This window comes from Hemitrygon akajei, chromosome 6 (genome assembly GCF_048418815.1).
Source record: "Hemitrygon akajei chromosome 6, sHemAka1.3, whole genome shotgun sequence".
NCBI lineage: Eukaryota > Metazoa > Chordata > Chondrichthyes > Myliobatiformes > Dasyatidae > Hemitrygon > Hemitrygon akajei.
The window spans coordinates 178,096,688-178,116,415 of record NC_133129.1 but is presented as its reverse complement, the minus strand read 5'-3'; the positions used below and the strand labels follow the sequence as shown (position 1 = coordinate 178,116,415).

At 43.7% G+C, this 19,728-nt stretch overlaps 1 protein-coding gene and 1 long non-coding RNA gene across 2 annotated transcripts in view; one reads left to right on the top strand and one right to left on the bottom strand.

Annotated features, from left to right (window-relative positions):
- The window catches only part of LOC140729719 (uncharacterized), a 41,216-nt gene extending 27,920 nt beyond the window's left edge, over window positions 1–13,296 (bottom strand). The window contains exon 1 of the long non-coding RNA XR_012099402.1: window positions 12,779–13,296. This is a non-coding gene — a long non-coding RNA (uncharacterized lncRNA). The remainder of the gene's footprint in view (window positions 1–12,778) is intronic.
- A 34-nt stretch (window positions 13,297–13,330) lies between these two features.
- Window positions 13,331–19,728, top strand: part of prrg4 (proline rich Gla (G-carboxyglutamic acid) 4 (transmembrane)) — a 45,961-nt gene continuing 39,563 nt past the window's right edge. Inside the window, exons 1-2 of the mRNA XM_073049829.1 lie at window positions 13,331–13,445; window positions 19,548–19,672. Of these exons, the coding sequence (XP_072905930.1) occupies window positions 19,549–19,672 (124 nt within the window). The 5' untranslated portion in view covers window positions 13,331–13,445; window position 19,548. The remainder of the gene's footprint in view (window positions 13,446–19,547; window positions 19,673–19,728) is intronic.

The following is a 19,728-nucleotide window of genomic DNA, read 5'->3' as shown; positions in this document are numbered from 1 at the left end:
ATGTTGTGGGCATCATTGGGACGTGGCTGAAAAAAATCATAGTTGGGAACTTAACATCCAAGATACACATTGTATTGAAAGGGCAGGCAGGGAGGCAGAGGGACTGAGGTGGCTCTGGTGGTAAAAAATGAAACCAAGAGGTGACATGGGATCTGAAAATGTAGGATCATTGTGGGCAGAGTTAAGAAACTGCAAGGGTAAAAAGACCCTGATAGAAGTTATATACAGCATTGACTCCCAGCAGTAGCAGGATGTGGGGTACAAAATACAATGGGAGATAGAAAAACAATGTAAAAGGTCATGCAGGATTACAGTTTGCAGGTAGATTGAGAAAATTGGGTTGGTTCAGGGTTGAGATTTAAGAGGGATCTGAGGGCCAGGTTTTTCCACACAGAGGGCGGTGAGTATATGGAACGAGCTGCCAGAGGAAGTGGTAAGGGCAGGTAAAATTACACCATTCAAAAGGCAAACAGACAGATACATTGAGAGGAATATTTAGAGGTCAATTACAGGCAAATGTGATTAGTAGTATTTATGTATTCCAATGTGAAAATGCAAAAAGTACAACAAATAGAGAGGAAAATATGATGCACTTGTAAATGACAAAGTTCAATGAGATAGAAAGGGAACAGCTCAAACAAACAGAACAGTAAACACTGTCCAGGTAAGGAAATCGCAAATATTTATTGGTGTCAAAGGACAAGGAATCATAATCAGTTTTATTATCATTGATACATGTCATGAAATTTGTTGTGTAGTGGCAGGGGTACAATGCAAAGATACCATAAAATATAATAAAAAAGGACACTTCATTAGGTACAGGAATGGAACATGATGTAGTCTTCTGCTGCTGTAGCCCATCCACTGCAAGGTTTGACGTGTTATGTGTTCTCAAATACTCTTTTGCTCACCATGGTCGTAATGTGTGGTTATTTGAGTTCCTGTACCTTCCTGTCAGCTTGAACCACTCTGGCCATTCTCCTCTGACCCCTCTCATTTTTGCCCACAGAACTGCCACTGACTTAATTTTTTTTTTTCGCACCATTCTCTGTAAACTCTAGAGACCGTTGTGTATGAAAATCCCAGGAGACACTAGTAGTATGATGGAAGTGTGTGAAGTTACCATAATTAGACAGAAGGTTCCTGGGAAACTGAAAGGTCTGAAGGTGGATAAGTCACCTGGACCAAATGGTGTATACCCCGGAGTTCTAACAGTGGTGGCTGACGAGATCATGGAGGCACAAGTAGTGATCTTTCAAGAATTACTAGATTCTGGAATGGTTCCAGAAGACCAGAAAATTCCAACAGTCACTCCACCCTTCAAGAAGGGAGGGAGGCAGAAGAAAGGAAACTATAGGCCAGTTGGTCAAAAGAAACTTCAGTGGTTGGGAAGATGTTGGAGTCAATTATTAAGGATGTGATCTCAGGGAAATTGGAGGCAAATGATAAAATAGGTCGTAGTCAGCATGGTTTCCTCAAGGGAAAATATTGCCTGACAGATCTGTTGGAATTCCTTGAAGAAATAACAAGCAGGATAGACAAAGGAGAATCGGTTGACGTTGAGTACTTGGATTTTCAGAAAGCCTTTGACAAGGTGCCACATGAGACTGCTTAACAAGCTACGAGCCAATGGTATTACAGGAAAGATTCTAGCATGGATAAAGCAGTGGCTGACTGGCAGCAGGCAAAGAGTGGGAATAAAGGGAGCCTTTTCCAGTTGGCTGCCAGTGATGTGGTGTTCTACAGGGGTCTGCGTTGGGACTAATTCATTTTACTTTATATATCAATGATTTAGATGATGGAATTGATAGCTTTGTTGCAACATTTTCAGATGATACAAAGATAGGAGGGGGGCAGGTAGATTTGAGGAAGCAGAGAGGCTACAGAAGGACTCAGATTAGGAGAATGGGTAAAGAAATGGCAGATGGAATACAGTGTTGGGAAGTGTATGGTCATGAACTTTGGTAGAAGAAATGAAAGGGATGACTATTTTCTAAATGCAGAGAAAATACAAAAAACTGAGGTGCAAAGGGACTTGGGAGTCCTTGTGTAGGATTCCTTAAAGGTTAGTTTGCAGGTTGAGTCTGTGGTGAGGAAGGTAAATGCAACGTTAGCATTCATTTCAAGAGGACTAGAATATAAAAGCAAGGATGTAATGTTGAGACTTTATAAAGCACTGGTGAGGCCTCACTCGGAGTATTGTGAGCAGGTTTGGGCCTCTTATCTTAGAAGGGATGTGCTGAAGCTGGAGAGAATTCAAAGGAAGTTCACGAAAATGATTGAATGGCTTGTCACGTGATGAATGTTTGATGGCTCTGAGCCTGTATTCATTAGAAATCAGAGAATGAGGGGTGACCTCATTGAAATCTATCAAATGGTGAAAAGCCTCAATAGGGGGAATGTGGAGAGGATGTTTCCTATGGTGGGAGAGTCTAAGGCTAGAGGACACAGCCTCAGAATAGAGGGGCATCCTTTTAGAAGGGAGATGAGGAGGAATTTCTTCAGCCAGAGGGTGGTAAATCTGTGTAATTCTTTGCCACAGGTAGCTGTAAAAGCTATCTTTGTGTATATTTAAGGCAGAGATTAATAGATTCTTGACTGGTCAGGGCATGAAGAGATTGTGGAGAAGGCAGGAGATTGGGGCTGAGAGGAAAATTGGATCACCTATGATAAAATGGTGGAGTAGACTCCTAATTCTGCTCCTATATCTTATGGTCTTATAGAGATCAGCAGTTTCTGAGAGACTCAAACCCCCTTGCACACCCCCCCCCCACCTGGCACCAACAAAGTCGCTTAGGTCACATTTCTCCCCCATTCTGATGTTTGGTCTGAACAACAACTGAACCTCTTGACCACATCTGCATGCTTTGCATGCATTGAGTTACTGCAATATAGATAGATGTACTATATCTATATCCCTACCTGTGTATATGTATCTCTCCAGAGAGAGATGCAAAAACAGAGCCAAAGAAGCAAGGTGGCATCCACGGGTCATCATCTAATCAGAAATTTGATGGCAGAGGGGAAGAAGTTGTCCTAAAATATCAAATGTGGGTAATAATGGGGACTTCCGGTAAGATGGCGATTGCTTAGCTGCTCCGAACTTTTGTTCCGTTACTTTCGCTATCTTTGCTCTAAATGTCTCCATTTTATAAACCTTAGTTAGGAACTTTTTCGGTATCTCTTACTTGCCTGTGAACACATCTAACTTACAATGTCTAGCAAGAGTTCTAAATCCGGGAGAAAGGAAGGTACGGCTCTCTCGGCTGAGACCCTGGCTGCGCTCGAACAACTCCGGGACGGAATTTTAAAGGAATTCAAAACGGCTTTCAAACAGTTGGAAGCCAAACTGGATCGGATCAACGATAGAGTGGACAAACATGCTGAACACTTATCTCGCATCGATTCGACTTCTGAAGATTTAGAAAGTCGTGTTCGATACTTGGAGACTCTCTGTTCCAGCTTAGAGGAAAAATGTAACAAACTCCTTTCCAAAATAGTGGATCTCGAAAATCGCAGCAGACGCTGCAATCTGAGAATTCTTGGATTACCAGAGGCCACCAAACAGGGATCAACCGTGAAGTTTTTCGCCGAGTTTCTCTGTGAGATATTCAGGAAAGATTTGCTTCCGAACCCACCTGAGCTCGAACGGGCACACAGAGTCTACGTTCCCCCCGGAATTCTGGGATCCCGTCCACGACCAGTAATCTTGTGTTTCCATCAATACCAGGTAAAACACAGTCTGATTGTGGAGGCACGTCGCAGAGGTTATTTTACTTTCCAGGATACAATCATTCGCTTTGTGGAAGATTTTGCACCCCAGACCTTAAAGATGCGCGCTGAGTTTAAAGGCGCAATGAAAGTGCTTTTTGATCGTGGTTTTAAACCCTCTCTTCGCACTCCTGCTGATCTACGAATCAAGCTTAATACTGGAAAATACAAGTGGTTTAAGTCAGTGAAGGAAGCTGAAGCATTTGTGGCAAGTCTTCCGGCTATCCAGTCATCTTCGGAACCCGATCGGACCTCCTAAAATGGTGGATAAGTACTTCTCGTAGTAAAATTACTTTTTCTGGACTCAGACTTTACTTGAATCACTCAGACATTATTCATTGAAACTCTAAGGGCTGTTGACAATCTCTCCCTGAATTTGGTGTGTCTTTTTTAAATAGACATTCTGTGCTTAATGTTTCCCTATGGACGTTTAAATAGTACTTGTGTAATCTATTTTATTCTTCTATAACTTTATCTACAGAGTTCTACAACTGACTCTAACTTGTTTTGGAGGTTTGAAGTCTTTAGTGAAGGCCTCCCTGTTTGTTGGTTCACAGTTTAATTGCTGATTTATTTTTCCTTTTTTTAATATTTATTTATTTTATTTTTTTCTTTTCTTCACCCTTTTTTCTAATCTCTGAATTTTTTTCTCTCCTCTCTGTAAATGGTTGATAAATACTCTTCTTGAATTTATAAGTTTCCCCTTCCTCCCCCTTTTTTTCCTCCTTTCTCTTACTTTATTCTTCTATAATTTTTTGCGGGTAGGTTAGTTTTGGTTTTCTTCCGATTTTCTCTGTATTAAGGTTTATATTTCAGCAGAAGATGTTCTAATCTGTAGTTATGTTTTCTAGTGCATAAACTAGTTACTATTTGCTATAGTATTTATATGGAACTGCTGTTAATGACACAGATCTGGAAGTTGTATTTGGGTTAATTTTTTTGGTAGAGCTAGCTACTTGTTTTGGTAGCCGTCTAGTTTTGGGTTGTGTGGGAGGGGTGTTTTTTCCAGTTCCAACATCACTCACTGTATTTATTGTCTCTCTTTATTGCTCAGGACATGTATATGTTTTGATTTTACGAATCTATGTTTACATCTCTGCTCCCAGACTGCTATTATACTGCTTAACTTTTTATATGTCTGCTGCCTTTTATGCATTAGTAATTGATAATGGCTAGTGCACTTAAATTCGTGAGCTGGAATGTAAAGGGATTGAATCACCCTGTTAAGAGGAGGAAGGTATTCTCACATATCAAACAACTCAAAGCTGACATTGCTTTCCTTCAAGAAACTCATATTCGTTGTTTTGATAACTCCCGGCTTCTGTCAAAGTGGGTGGCTCAGCATTTTCATTCATCCTTTGCCGCTAAAGCTAGAGGAGTCTCCATTCTTATTAACTCAAATATTCCTTTTGAACTCCATAATAAAATATCTGATACAAATGGCCGTTTTATTATTGTTTCTGGTAAACTATATAACACTAAAGTTGCACTAGCAAACCTGTATGCCCCCAACTTTGATGATGTTAACTTTTTTGAACTGTTTTTTTCCTCACTACCAGACTGAAACTCATACTCTCTTATACTGGGTGGTGACTTCAACTGTTGGTTGGATCCTAATCTGGATCGATCGTCCTCTGTTACCAGATCACCTACTAAATCTGCCTTAGCTATCCAATCGTTTCTCTCTAATTTTGGTATCTCTGATATATGGCGTTTCCTTCATCCTACTGAGAGAGATTATTCTTTTTTCTCACATGTTCACCATACCTTCACTAGAATTGACTATTTCTTACTCGATAACCAACTTATTCCATTTGCCCACTCTTGTGACTATCAGAGTATACTGATTTCTGACCATGCCCCAATTACTCTCTCTCTGAACTTTCCTGGTCTCCCTCAGAGGAATAAACACTGGCAGTTTGATTCAACTTTATTACCGGATGATGATTTTTAAAAATTTATTAAGGATCAGATAACCTTTTATTTTAACACTAATACATCACCTGAAGTGCCATCCCAGATTGTCTGGGATGCCATGAAAGCATATCTGAGGGGTCAAATAATCTCTTACACAGCAAATCTCAACAGAAGATCCTGTGCAGATCGATTAGCCCTCATTAACCAGATTAAAGAATTGGATCAAATATATACTCAAACTAAGAACCCTGAATTATACAAGAAGCGCGTTGAACTCCAAACTAAATTTAACCTTCTGTCTACTCAACCTGTCGAACGCCAACTTCTCGAAAGCAAGAGTCGCTTTTACATTCATGGGGATAAGTCTGGTAAATTCCTAGCCAATCAGCTGAGGCGTTCCAAAGCCAAACAACATATTACAAAGATCCGGAAGGAGAACGGAGACTTTACATCGGATCATTTAGAAATTAATGACGCATTTAAAAATTTTTATTCTCGGCTTTATTCCTCTGAATCTTTGAATGACAATATCTCTGTTCATCAATTTTTACAGAATCTGAATATCCCTTCACTTTCATCTGATTTTAAAGCCAAACTCAATGCGCCTATATCATCAGAAGAAATATCTTTTGCAATTTCTGCACTGTCCTCAGGGAAATCTCCTGGACCTGATGGGTTCTCTGTAGAATTTTATAAATCATTCTCTTCACTTCTTTCTCCTCAGTTACTTTCAGTATTATCTGACTCGTTTAATTACGGCAAATTGCCACCCTCTTTCAATGAGGCATCTATTATTCTTCTATCAAAAAAGGGCAAAGACCCAACAGAGTGTTCCTCGTACAGGCCGATCTCTCTGCTCAATGTTGATGTAAAGATCTTAGCTAAAGTGTTGGCTCATAGATTAGAAACCGTTATTCCCTCCATTATCTCTGATGACCAAACAGGCTTTATTAAAAACCGTCTCCCTTTTTTTAACATTCGGCGTTTATTTAATATTTTATACTCACCTCCAACTGGGACTCCTGAATGTGTTATTTCCCTCGATGCGGAGAAAGCATTTGATCGTATAGAGTGTGTTAGGGTTAATGTTAGGGTTAATTCGAGACTGCCACTACAGGTCAGGAGTGGCTCACGTGATATTAGGAGACAGGAATGCAAGGGAGGGGGGAAGCAAAACTGGGGATTCCACTACACCAAAACTGCTAGTGTCACGCGATTCAGTAAACAAAAGAAACAGGTAACTCGTGAGTGAATGGCATCGGGCCAATAAGGAGGACACAAGTGCCCGACATTACCTAATTTGTACCACAAAGTTCGGCCTTACCAAATATGTGTAGCGAGGGGTTGGAATGGGGAAAAGGGGTATAAATAAGCGTAGAATGTAAGGGGAGGGGAGAACGCGCCTTCTCCAGCGACTCCGTGTATTCGCTGTGCCAGTTATGATTCACCATTAAAGCCAAGTTTTGTAATATTCCAGTGTCGGTTGTCTCTCTTCCTAAACGAACACAGGGCAGAATTTCAAGCCCAACATTTGGTGACCCCGACGTGGGGAGGGAGAGACAACACAGGCTGGCGGGTCCAACAGCAGACAACTTGCGGCCGCAACCTCGACTAAGGTCAGGAAGTGCCTGTTATATCGAAGACTTCCACTAGATAGTTAAATCACCGAGTTAGATCTTGTCTGCTGACGGATCCTCACCAACCCCAAATTACCCTGGGAGAGATCATTCCCAGTGCAGAATCGTGACTGGTAAGTACTAACTCTTCTTATCTGTTTTTAGAAGGATCCTCCGCCGGTGCAAAGTCTTCTGAGTGAGGGTACCCGCCGCCCACGAAGGGCATAAAAGTCTCAGGAGTGAGGAGGAGAAGAGAAAAGTGTCGCGGTACACCGTAGTACACAGGGATACTGACGGCGCCTACCTTAGACTGGTTGTTAAGAGGAGAAATCTCCCACGCGAAGGTCAGGTTTTGAAAGGCGACCATCCCACATTTGATCCTCTCTGTGTACTAGGGAGCCATGGAGCACTTCAATTTCGAGTTACCAAAACTCAGACATTTGTGTGTTGAGTAACAGAGTATATGAGAGTTTTTAGAAATATGGTAAAATTGATAACTGTGCGAGTTCAATAATCTAACAGTGAGCAGCCGCAGGGGTCGGACACCATCAAGGTAGGAGTGGAAGTGTTCCTCCGAGGCCCGGGGAAGCTCACCTGGAACGGAAAACGGTGGCATGGTCCATACCCTGTCACCGAGGTCTCCAACAGGGCATTAAAAGGTAAGAAGGGAGGGGGACAATAACTGGCATCATTTTCTACTGGCTAAATAAGACCTCTGGTAAGTGGGGAGCGTTCCTGGGACAGTCGGCTCTAGGACTGTCTATTTCAATTGCTATCTTTATCACGTGTGGTTGTTGTTGCATACCCTGTATCAGGACCCTAGTCATCCGGACTATAGATCGAGCCTTGACTGGAAAGAATGGACCTCCACCGGCGTACCAGGCACCCTTGTTCCCGGTGGAAGGGGAGGACACGGCCCTCCCGGAAAGCGGACGCGCTATGGGAGGACACGGACTGGAATGGACCATGGCAAGGGGGGGATTGTGAATTTGTTCTTGAATAAGTTTTCTGAAATGTTGCGTGCTACTTGTAAAAATTGCTGATGTTTAGGGAACCCCTACCCATATTTTGTGACCCTAGGTCGGACAAATCAGGATAAGCAAATAGGGAGGACACGCCAAAGAGTGCCGGGGGACGCTCACCTCCCTGCCTGATCCCGGCAGCCGCGGAAAAGCTTGTAAGGGATGTGGTCTCAGGGAAGCCAAGGGAGGGAGTGTTAGGGTTAATGTTAGGGTTAATTCGAGACTGCCACTACAGGTCAGGAGTGGCTCACGTGATATTAGGAGACAGGAATACAAGGGAGGGGGGAAGCGAAACTGGGGATTCCGCTACACCGAAACTGCTAGTGTCACGCGATTCAGTAAACAAAAGAAACAGGTAACTCGTGAGTGAATGGCATCGGGCCAATAAGGAGGACACAAGTGCCCGACATTACCTAATTTGTACCACAAAGTTCGGCCTTACCAAATATGTGTAGCAAGGGGTTGGAATGTGGAAAAGGGGTATAAATAAGCGTAGAATGTAAGGGGAGGGGAGAACGCGCCTTCTCCAGCGACTCCGTGTATTCGCTGTGCCAGTTACGATTCACCATTAAAGCCAAGTTTTGTAATATTCCGGTGTTGGTTGTCTCTCTTCCTAAACGAACACAGGGCAGAATTTCAAGCCCAACAAGTGGAACTACCTTTTTGCAGTCTTAGAAAAATTTGACCTCGGTCAAAGTTTCATCTCTTGGATCCAATTGCTGTACCTGTGTCCTACTGCTTCTGTTTTAACTAATTTTCAGAAATCCCAAGTATTTAATCTCAAACGTGGCACCCATCAGGGATGCCCCTTGTCCCTTTCTCTTTGATTTGGCTATAGAACCTCTGGCGATAGCATTTCGAAACTGTCCTGAATTGACCGGGATTTGGAGAGGAGGTGTTGAGCATAAAGTTTCTCTCTATGCTGATGACTTATTACTCTTTCTCTCAAATCCATCTACATCCTTACCTCTAATGTTTTCACTTCTTGACCAGTTTAGCCAGGTCTCTGGCTATAAACTTAATTTACATAAGAGTGAACTTTTCCCAATTAATAAAGAAGCACAAGAACTAACATTTCGTGATCTCCCTTTTAAAGTAGTCCATAATCAATTTACTTATCTTGGAATTACAGTCACAAGGAAGTTTAAAGATCTCTTTCGTGAAAACTTTGCCAATCTTTCATATACTATAAAACAGAGTCTGGTACAATGGTCACCTCTATCTATGTCTTTGGTAGGTCGTATTAATGTTGTTAAAACGTATGTTCTCCCCAAATTTTTATATTTATTTCAATCTATCCCAATTTTTATTCCTAAATCTTTTTTTGATTCCTTAGACTATTATTTTGTCATATCTGTGGAAGAATAAGCGCTCTAGAATTAATAAAATCCATCTCCAAAAATCTAAAAAAAGAGGGTGGCATGGCTTTACCTAACTTTCGTTTATATTATTGGGCAGCTAATATACGCTGTGCTACCTTTTGGTCTTTCTTCCACGGCCAACCTGAGTGCCCTAATTGGGTGGCAATGGAGTTGAGCTCCACTAAAGAATTATCTATCTCTGCACTTCTTGGCTCTGCACTCCCTAGTAGTCTGCCCAGATCAATAGCTAATCCTCTTGTTAGACACACTTTGCGTATATGGGCTCAGTTCAGGAAATGCTATGGTTTCCAGGGGTTTTCCGTTTCCAGCCCTGTCGCACATAATCACCTTTTTTTACCTACTACATACGATTCAGCATTCCATGTTTGGTATAGGAAGGGCATTAGACATTTTGAAGATCTTTTCATTGATAATCGCTTCGCTTCCTTTCAGCAGCTCTCTGTTAAGTTCAATCTGCCCAACGCTCATTTTTTCAGATATCTCCAAATCAGACACTTTATTGCTCCTTTAATTCCTAACTTTCCTGAAATGCCTGCAAAAAATGCTATGGACCTATTTCTTTCCATTAATCCACTAGGTAAAGGTTTAATATCAATTATCCGAGATAAACTAGCAGCCTTACGACGGGCCCCTGTGGATAAAATTAAAATGGCCTGGGAGCAGGATTTAAATATCTCCTTATCCGATGAGAGCTGGGACTCAGTTCTCAAATCGGTTAACTCAACCTCTCTTTGTGCTCGCCATTGCCTCTTACAGTTTAAGATTGTTCATAGAGCCCATATGTCTAAATCTAAACTATCTCGATTCTACCCTAGCATTAGTCCGCTCTGTGATAAATGCAAGAGGGGTGTGGTCTCTCTCATCCATATGTACTGGTTCTGTCCTAGCTTGGAGAAATTCTGGAAAGATGTCTTCACTACGCTATCGTGTATTCTGAATCAGCACCTAGAACCAAACCCCTTAATTGCTCTGTTCGGTTTTTGGGGCGAGACAGATTTATGTCTGGATCCGACCAAATGCTGAATATTATCCTTTGCCTCTCTCCTGGCTAGACGCCTGATCCTCCTTAGATGGAGAGATGTTGCCCCGCCCACTCATGCACAATGGCTTAACGACATTATGGCCTGCTTGGACCTCGAAAAAATTCATTATTCAGTTCTTAATTCGGATCTAAAGTTCCATAAGGTCTGGGGACCTTTTATCGAGTACTTTCATAACCTTCCTCTTGACTAGGGTTTTTTTTTCTCTTTTCGGTCCCTTGCTTTCAGCTCCCTTTTTTTTTCTGGTAGTAGGCATTATTATCCTCTGTTGCTAAGTGTATTCACAGTCTGGGAGTTTGACTGTCCTGATTTACACTCTCTATATTGTGTTGTGGTTGGTCTGGAGTTGTTGTTGTTTTTTCTTGTGTTGGGGGACTTGGGGAGGATACTAAGCTTACTTGTCTTTAATTTAGGTGCTTTTTTGTTAAATTCTCTTCCTTTGTAGCATATTGTCATTGTATGCTTAATTTTGCACTGTATTAATGTTCCTCATTGGGATTTGGGGTTTTTAATTTGTAAAATGTTTTGAAAAACTAATAATAAAAAAAAATTAAAAAATAAAAATAAAAAAAATGTTGGTAATAATGAGATAAGGGATGTTAAGGGTCTTTAATGATGGGTGCCACCTTTTCAAGATGTCCTCAATGGTGGGGAGGCATGTGCCCATGATGGAGCTCACAAAAATCAAACAAATACCAAGTTCTAATTCTCTTCAAGCTCCATTCCTTACCTTCTGCCAACCTCCCTTTCTAGCTCCTAACCTGTTCCCAGTCCCTATTCCCTCCCCTCTCCCTTTAACACACCCTTTCTGCTTTCCCCATGCAGATATCCCCTCGCTTTCCTCTTTTACCCCATCACCCAAAGCTTTCCTTACACTAAGCTTGAAAGAATGCAGAAAATATTTAACAGGATATTACCAAGTTTCAAGGGCCTCTGTTATATATAGGGACTTTATTCTGTGGAGTGTAGGGAACTGACAAGAGAGGTGTATAAAATCTTTGGACAGAGTAAATGCTCACAGTCTTTTACTCATGGTTGTGGAATCAAAAACCAGAGGGAAGATTAGTGGGGAAAGATTTCATAGGAGACAGAGAGGGAACTTATTCACACAGATGGTGGTGCGTATATAGAACAAAGCTATCCCTATACAGGTGCGCAGAAGAGAAACTGCACTGCGGCACACAATAAGGCTCTACAACGGTTAGTCAAAACTGCCCAACGCATCACTGGCACCAGCCTACCCACCATCAAGGATATACACAGAAAGGTGCTGAAAAAGAGCCAGTAACATCATGAAGGATCCCACTCACCCTGCTCATGGACTGTCTGTCCCACTCCCATCAGGGAGGAGGCTACATAGCATCCACGCCAGGACCCCCAGACTCAAACACAGTTACTTTCCCCAAGAAGTAAGGCTGATCAACACCCCCAACCACCGACCCACCCCTCCACACCCCCAACTCACCCCTCCACACCCCCAACCACCACTACTTTATCATTTCCTCTCAGAAAATAAACCTTCTGTACAGACACACCAAGTGTCACTTTATGAACAGTCAATCTAGGTATATAAGCTATCTTATGTACTTATATCTGTTGTGTTTGATTTAGGTTATTGTGTCCTTTATCTTGTGTTTTTTTTGTGCTGCACCAGATCCATAGTAATTATTTTGTTCTCTTTCACACCTGTGCTGGAAATGACATCAAACAATCTTGGCGGTTTGTTGCATAAACAAGGTAGTTGCTCCTCCCCTCCCTTCCTCCTCTTCTCCCCTCCCCCCTCTGACCCTCTCCTCTCCTCCTCCACTCTCCCCTCCCCACTCCTACCCCCTCTCCTCCCCTGTACCCATCCTTGCCCCCACCCACTCCCCAACCCTCTCTCCGTCACCCCTTCCCACTTCCTCACCCCTCCACCCTCACCCCCATTCTCGACCCTCCGCAAACCCCTCCCCTCCCCCACTCACCACCCCCTCCATGTTCCCCCTCTCTCCCACCCCCATTCTTGACCCTCCCCAACCCCAGACACCTACCTCTCCCGCAAGTTCCGGGAGTCTCCCGCGTATTGATAGCGGCTCCCTGACGCCCGCAAATGATATACAATATCCCGGAAAAAGAGAGAAGAAAAAAACACCATGGCAGAGTGTTCAAAAAAAAATATGAAACGTACTTCACCCCAGACTACACTAAAGTGTACCCCTGCCTAATAGGGGTAAAAAATAATCACAGTGTTGCTCGCTGCACTGTTTGCAACAGTGACTTTTCTATTGCCCATGGAGGGTTAAATGACTGTCGAGGTGAGTTTAACAGGTGTCATTCGTTCATTAGCATAGCTAACGCTATTTAAACTAGCTGGCTAGCTGCCAAGGAGCTACTCTGTTGCAGACATCCCACCTCTCCCGGGAGTCTCCCGCAAATTGATGGTGCTACCTCCCTGAAATGAGTTTTTTGCAGGGTGGGATGTCTGCAACCCCTACTCCTCCAGATACTTAATACCCACTCCCTGATACCAATCTGTATTCCTATCTCTTATGCCCTGTTACTCCGTCTCTCCAATCCCTGCATCATCACGCTCCCCGTCTCTCTCTCCTTCTCCCCTCCCACCTTCCTCGTCGTCGACCCGGGTCGCTCCGCCCATTCACTCCGCCTATCTCTCTGCCCACCGGAGACGAGCGATCCTAGCGCCGCACTCTTCGCCAGGTTGGTAGAAACGGGACCCCCCCTTTCGCAGCGGAAACCCTCCCTCCCGGCGGTGAAAGTACCCCCGCTTGCTACGGAAGTGTCGCGCTTCATGATCGGCAGCCAACACAGCGGCAAACAACGGCACGGACAGTCTCACCTGTGGACTTGGGCCGTTCCGCTCTGTCTGGATTTGATCCGTTGTTGAAGGGAAGGAACTCCGTCCAAAGGTAGATGCCCACTGTACCCCTTCCTATAAGAGCCGGCTTCCAAGTAGAAGGCACAATCCAGCAATTATTTAGCATCTTCGAAGTCTGTATTGGGGCGTTCGGAACTATTGGACTAAATAAACCAAACGTTTCGGTTTCACATTCAGTGAAATTCTCAGTGTCGGGCTCTGAAGGTTTGGGAAGTCAATTCTTATGGGTGTTTCTACAATAGGTTGGATACAAAGTGAAACTATTTGATTTAAACTTCTTAATGTCCTGACGAAGGGTCTCAGCCCGAAACGTCGACAGCGCTTCTCCCTGTAGATGCTGCTTGGCCTGCTGTGTTCCACCAGCATTTTGTGTGTGTTGTTGTTTGATTTAATTGCATTTTTACTTTTGATATGGAGTTACATTGTTACAGTATTGCCAGACGCTCCCCTTCAGCATTCAGATATGTTCTACAGTGTTAAGTTTCAATGTTTTAATAGAATATTAGAAAGGTACACTCTCTTTTTGGCCTGTTATGCCGCTGGCATTAAGGGCATCCATGAAAGTCCTCTGTTTCTGGGGGTGTTCGTTGTATCACTAGCTTCCTCTCGGTTTTCATCACTGTCAGTCATGGCAGTTCCGGGTGGAGACCCAGGAATACCGTTGCACTCAGATGCAGAAGGATTCTTCATCGCTGTCTCTGTAACAATTTTGGTTTAGCAGTCAGGGTGGTTAGCCCTGAACCTGGACGATTGCTGGATCACTCTTAGTCTGGCCTCTACCCTTTGACCTTCTTGGCATGGGTGACCCTACCAAGAGGGTCCTGACTCCAGCCAGCACAGCTCTCTGGGTGATTGAGGCATGCAGTCCTCCAAACCCTGTGACGAGGTTGTCGTCCTTGGAGGTTGGAGAGGTACAGCAGATGGTTGTTTCACGTTCCAGCACCTGCAGGCTCTTGTGTCTCTCTAAACACACAGAACAAAAATTGACCCTTTTGGCCAACCTTGCCTCTGTGGATTGTGATGACTGATGACGCTGATTCCGTGTGCCCATATCCATCTTCATTCCTGTTCAAAGGTGGTAATTGTTTCTGCCTCTGTGGCAGCTCATCCCGAATATTCTGCACTCTGTGTGAAAACTTGATAGAGATGTACAAGATGATGAGAGGCATAGATCCAGTGGACAGGCAGGGACTATCCCCAGGGTGGAAATGGCTAATACCAGGGACATAGTTTTAAGGTGGTTGGAGGAAAATAGAGGGGAGATATCAGAGGTACGTTTCTTACACAGAGAGTGGTGGGTGCGTGGAACGCCCAGCCAGGGTGGTCGTAGAGGCAGGCATTTAAGAAATTCTTAGATAGACGCAGGGATGACAGACAAATATAGAACTCTGTCGGAGTGAATGGTTAGATTGAGGGTAAAAGGAAAGGTACGTCACATCCGGAATTTTTCCAGTTAGTGGACGACTTCCTCCCACTCCGCTCTTGACGTAGTGGGAAATTGCATACGAGGCATTGCCTTCTGCCAGCTGAGTTTCACCAGCTCTTAACCCAGCACAGATGAAAGTGTGCAGGGGAGCTTTCGAACTCGGGACCTCCCACCCCCCCCAGTCCATTCTCTCGACATCTACTCTATCAAGACCAGTGTTTACATTTTCAGGAAACTATGCACGTCTACCCCAAGTTCTCCCTGTACAACAACACTTATAAGGTCTCTGTGTTTTTACTCTTTATGTCCAGCTGATATTCGACATGCCAGGTTCCACCAAATATTCACACCTGTATATCTGTGGTAATATTCCTTCCGCTTCAAAACCTGCCTTCCCTGCTTAGTACCATCAGCAAAGAAAATGAAATACAGCTTTTTAAAAAAAACAAATGTTTCTGGTTTTATCTTGAGGGGGTTCTTGTAGGTGTAATATACCCAAAATGATGGAGGAACTCTGCAGGCCAGGCAGCATCGCCTTCATGAAAAGTCTTGGCCCAAAACATCGATGTTATTGGTCAATAGATATCATTGGTTTCAGATTTTCCTTGGGGAGAGAGAGAGAGGTTAACATTTTCAGTTCACTGGCATATCATGAGGCATTCTGAAGTGTCGTTGGTTTTAATGTTAGCTCTTTTCTCCGGAGCTTTAAATCCAACCAAGAAAATACAAGATGAGAGGAAAGCAGGATCCATCATCAGGGACCCCCACCACCCAGGCCCTGCTCTCCCCAACACCCACCACCCAGGCCGTGCTCTCTTTTTGCTACTGCCATCAGGAAGAAGGTACAGAGGAACCAGGACCAACACCACCAGGTTCTGGAACAGTTACTACTCCTCAATCATCAGGGTCTTGAATCAGTGGTATAACTTCACTTGCCCCATCACTGAACTGTTCCCATAACCTATGGACTCACTTTCAAGGATTCAATATTTAGTACTTACTTACTTATTAATTAATTAATTATATTTTTCTACTTGTATTTGCACAGTTTGTTGTCATTTGCACACTGGTTGAACACCCAGGTTGGTCTTTCTTTGAGTCTATTACGGACTTATTGAGTTACCCACAAGAAATGAATCTCAGGGTTGTGTACGGTAATTTATATGTACTTTGATAATAAATTTTCTTTGAACTTTAAAAAAACCTCTTGAGATAGTCACATCCTGTGGGTGAACAAATATGGATACAATTAAATAATTAGTTTTTCTGGTGCTTTCAAGAACTGTGGGTCAGCTAAAGCAGCCTTACAGCCAATTAAATATTTTTGAAATGGAGTCATTATTGTGGGCAACTCAGTAAACAGCTTCTGGACCACAAGATCCCACACCAGCACTGTGTTGTGGGAGAAGGGATAACTGTAGATGGGACACTGGAGAACACAGTTTGAATTGTGAAGCCAACATCTGGATGTGTTGCCAAATATTACAAAACAAAAATAGTCTTAAATGCTTAACAAGTTGGTATTGTCCTACCAGAAGGATTGTACTACAGTATCAAAGAGGCTCCAGAGAGAGTCAGTACCAGAAACGGTTTGTTGTAAGAGATCCTGTTACATAACAGCAAAGTTACATAATCCATTGCACAATTAATATTTTGCAAAGTCCATTCAGTTTTAAACACATTTTCCCCGTTGATGATTGTGGCTTTTATAGAATAGTTTATGCAAGGATATTGCTTTAATCAACCCGTAGTTCTCAAAAGCACCAGAAAAGCAAGATTGTAATGCTGAGGCTTCATAAGGCACTGGTCAGACCACACTTGGAGTATTGTGAGCAGTTTCTGTCCCCTTATTGAAGAAAAGATGTGCTGGCATTGGAGACAGGGTCCATAGGAGGTTCATGAGAATGACTGTGGGAATGAAAGAATTTATGTATAAGGAGCATTTGACGGCTCTGCTGGAGTTGAAGAATGAGGGGGGAATTTCACTGAAATCTATTGAATATTGAAAGGCCTTGATAGAGTATATGTGCAGAGAATGTTTCCTATAGTGGGGGAGTCTAGGACCAGAGGGCACAGCCTCAGGAAAGAAGGATGACCCCTTAGAACAGAGGTGAGAAGGAATTTCTTTAGGCAGAGGGTGGTGAATCTGTGGAATTTATTGCCTCAGACGGATGTGGAGGCCAAGTCACTGGATTTATTTAAAGTGGATATTTATAGGTTCCTGATTAGTCAGAACATCAAAGGTTATGGGGAGAAGGCAGGAGAATGGGATTGAGAGGTTGATGACTCTGGACCGAATTGCCAGATTCTGCTCTGATGTCTTATCATCTTATCGACATCCACTTGTAAGGTAGATACTCCTAGAGCCACAGAAGAGGAAATTGATTAGATTTCAGCCAGGCCTTTGACAAGGCTCCAACCTGACAGCTTGGTCAACAGGACAAGCAGGTTGGAGGTCTGAGGGATGGCAATAACTTGGATTAACAGCTGGCTCATTGGCAGGGAGGATGCAAAGGGGAACGACTGTCTGGAAGTGATATTGCACAGTGCAGGCCCTTCAGCCCATGATGCTTATACTAGAAGTGTCATGGAAACATGCCCCTAAAGTCACCGTCCACAACAGCCACCAGACACTCGTTTCAAATCAACCCTTCACTCTTGCTGTTTTAGCCCCCTCACATTCCCACCATTGTCTCAGATTCTACCTCTCACCTACACACCTCATACTCCATCTGCGTAGCCTCCAACCTACAACATAAACATTGATTTTTTTTATTAAAGGAATTATAAACATTAATTCCTATCCCCATTCCCATTCCAACATGTCAGTGTACGGCCTCCTCTTTCGCCACGATGAGGCCTCTCTACAGTAGGAGGAGCAACACCTTATATTCCATCTAGGTAGCTGTCAATCTGATGACGTGACCAACGATTTCTCCATCTTCCAGGAATTTTTTCTCCTTCTGATACCCACTTCTTGAATTTCCCTCTCTGGCCTCTGAGCTCTTCTGCTCACCTGCCCATCACCTCCCTCTAGTGCCCCTCCTCCTTCCCTTTTTCCCACGGTCCACTCTCCTCTCCTATTAGATTCCGCTTTCTCCAGCCTGTCACCTCCCAGCTTCTTACTTCGTCCCCCCATTCCCCACCCACCTGGCTTCACTTATCACCTTCTAGCTTGCCATCCTTCCCCACCCACCACCAGCTTATTCTGGCATCTCCCCCCTTCCTTTCCAGTCCTGAAGAAAGGTCTCGGCCCAAAATGTCAACTGTTTATAAACGTCCATTCGAGCTGTCTGACCTGCTGAGTTCCATAGAAACATAGAAAACCTACAGCACGATACAGGCCCTTCAGCCCACAAAGTTGTGCCAAACATGTCCCTACCTTAGAAATTACTAGGCTTACCTATAGCCCTCTATTTTTCTAAGCTCCATGTACCTATCCAAAAGTCTCTTAAAAGACCTTATCATATCCGCGTCCACCATCGTTGCTGGCAGCCCATTCCATGCACTCACCACTCTCTGAGTAAAAGACTTACCCCTGACATCTCCTCTGTACCTACTTCCCAGCACCTTAAACCTGTGTCCTCTTGTGGCAACCATTTCAGCCCTGGGAAAAAGCCTCTGACTATCCACATGATCAATGCCTCTCATCATCTTATACACCTCTATCATGTCACCTCTCATCCTCTGTCGCTCCAAGAAGAAAAGGCCAAGTTCACTCAACCTATTCTCATAAGGCATGCTCCCCAATCCAGGCAACATCCTTGTAAATCTCCTCTGCACCCTTTCTATGGCTTCCACATCCATCCTTCCCCTGGCATTTTGTGTGTGTGTTCTGGATTTCCAGTTTCTGCAGAATCTCTTGTATTAAACATTGATTACTCTAACTTCCGGTAACTTCTCTCTTCTCTCTTTTTCCATTCCCCATTCCGGCTCCGCTCACCCCTTCTCTTCACCTGCTCACCTCCTCCCTCTGGTGCCCTTCCTCTTTCCCTCTGTCCCATGGTCCACTCTCCTCTCCTATCAGATTCCTCCTTCTTCAGCCCTTTATGTCATCCACTTGTCACCTTCCCCCTCACCTGGTCTCACCCATCACCTGCTGGCTTGTACTCCTCCCCCTCCCCCCCCCCTTATTCTGCCTTCTGCCCGCTTCCTTCTAGTCCTAATGAAAGATTCTCAGCCTGAAATGCTGACTGTTTATTCATCTCCATAGATGCTGCCTGACCCGCTGAGTTCCCCCAGCAATTTGTATGCGTTGTTCTCGAAGCCCATCATCTGCAGAATCTCTTGTGTTGATGTTAAACGTGGTCTTTGCATCTGATCCTAGCACTTCCCCTGGCAGGGAGTTCTAGATGCCAACCACTCTGTGTATAAAAAACACGTTCTCCTCAAATTCCCTCCTCTCCTTCAATCTGCGGCCTCTGGTTTTTGATACCCCACCTTGTCTATAAAGTTTTGAGACAATTCCCTTGGTATTAATGAAATTCTCTCTTTGCAGGATGACAGCCAAGTTGTATCTGCTTGTGTTTACCAGCCAGCTGCCTTTCCTGTTTCATGCACTATCAGAGTGTACCGACACATCGGCAAGACAAACTGATCACACTCCACACACAGAGAGAAAAGGCAAGTTCCTTTAATACAAGTTTAATGTAATTGTAATGATCAACCCTGCCCCCTAC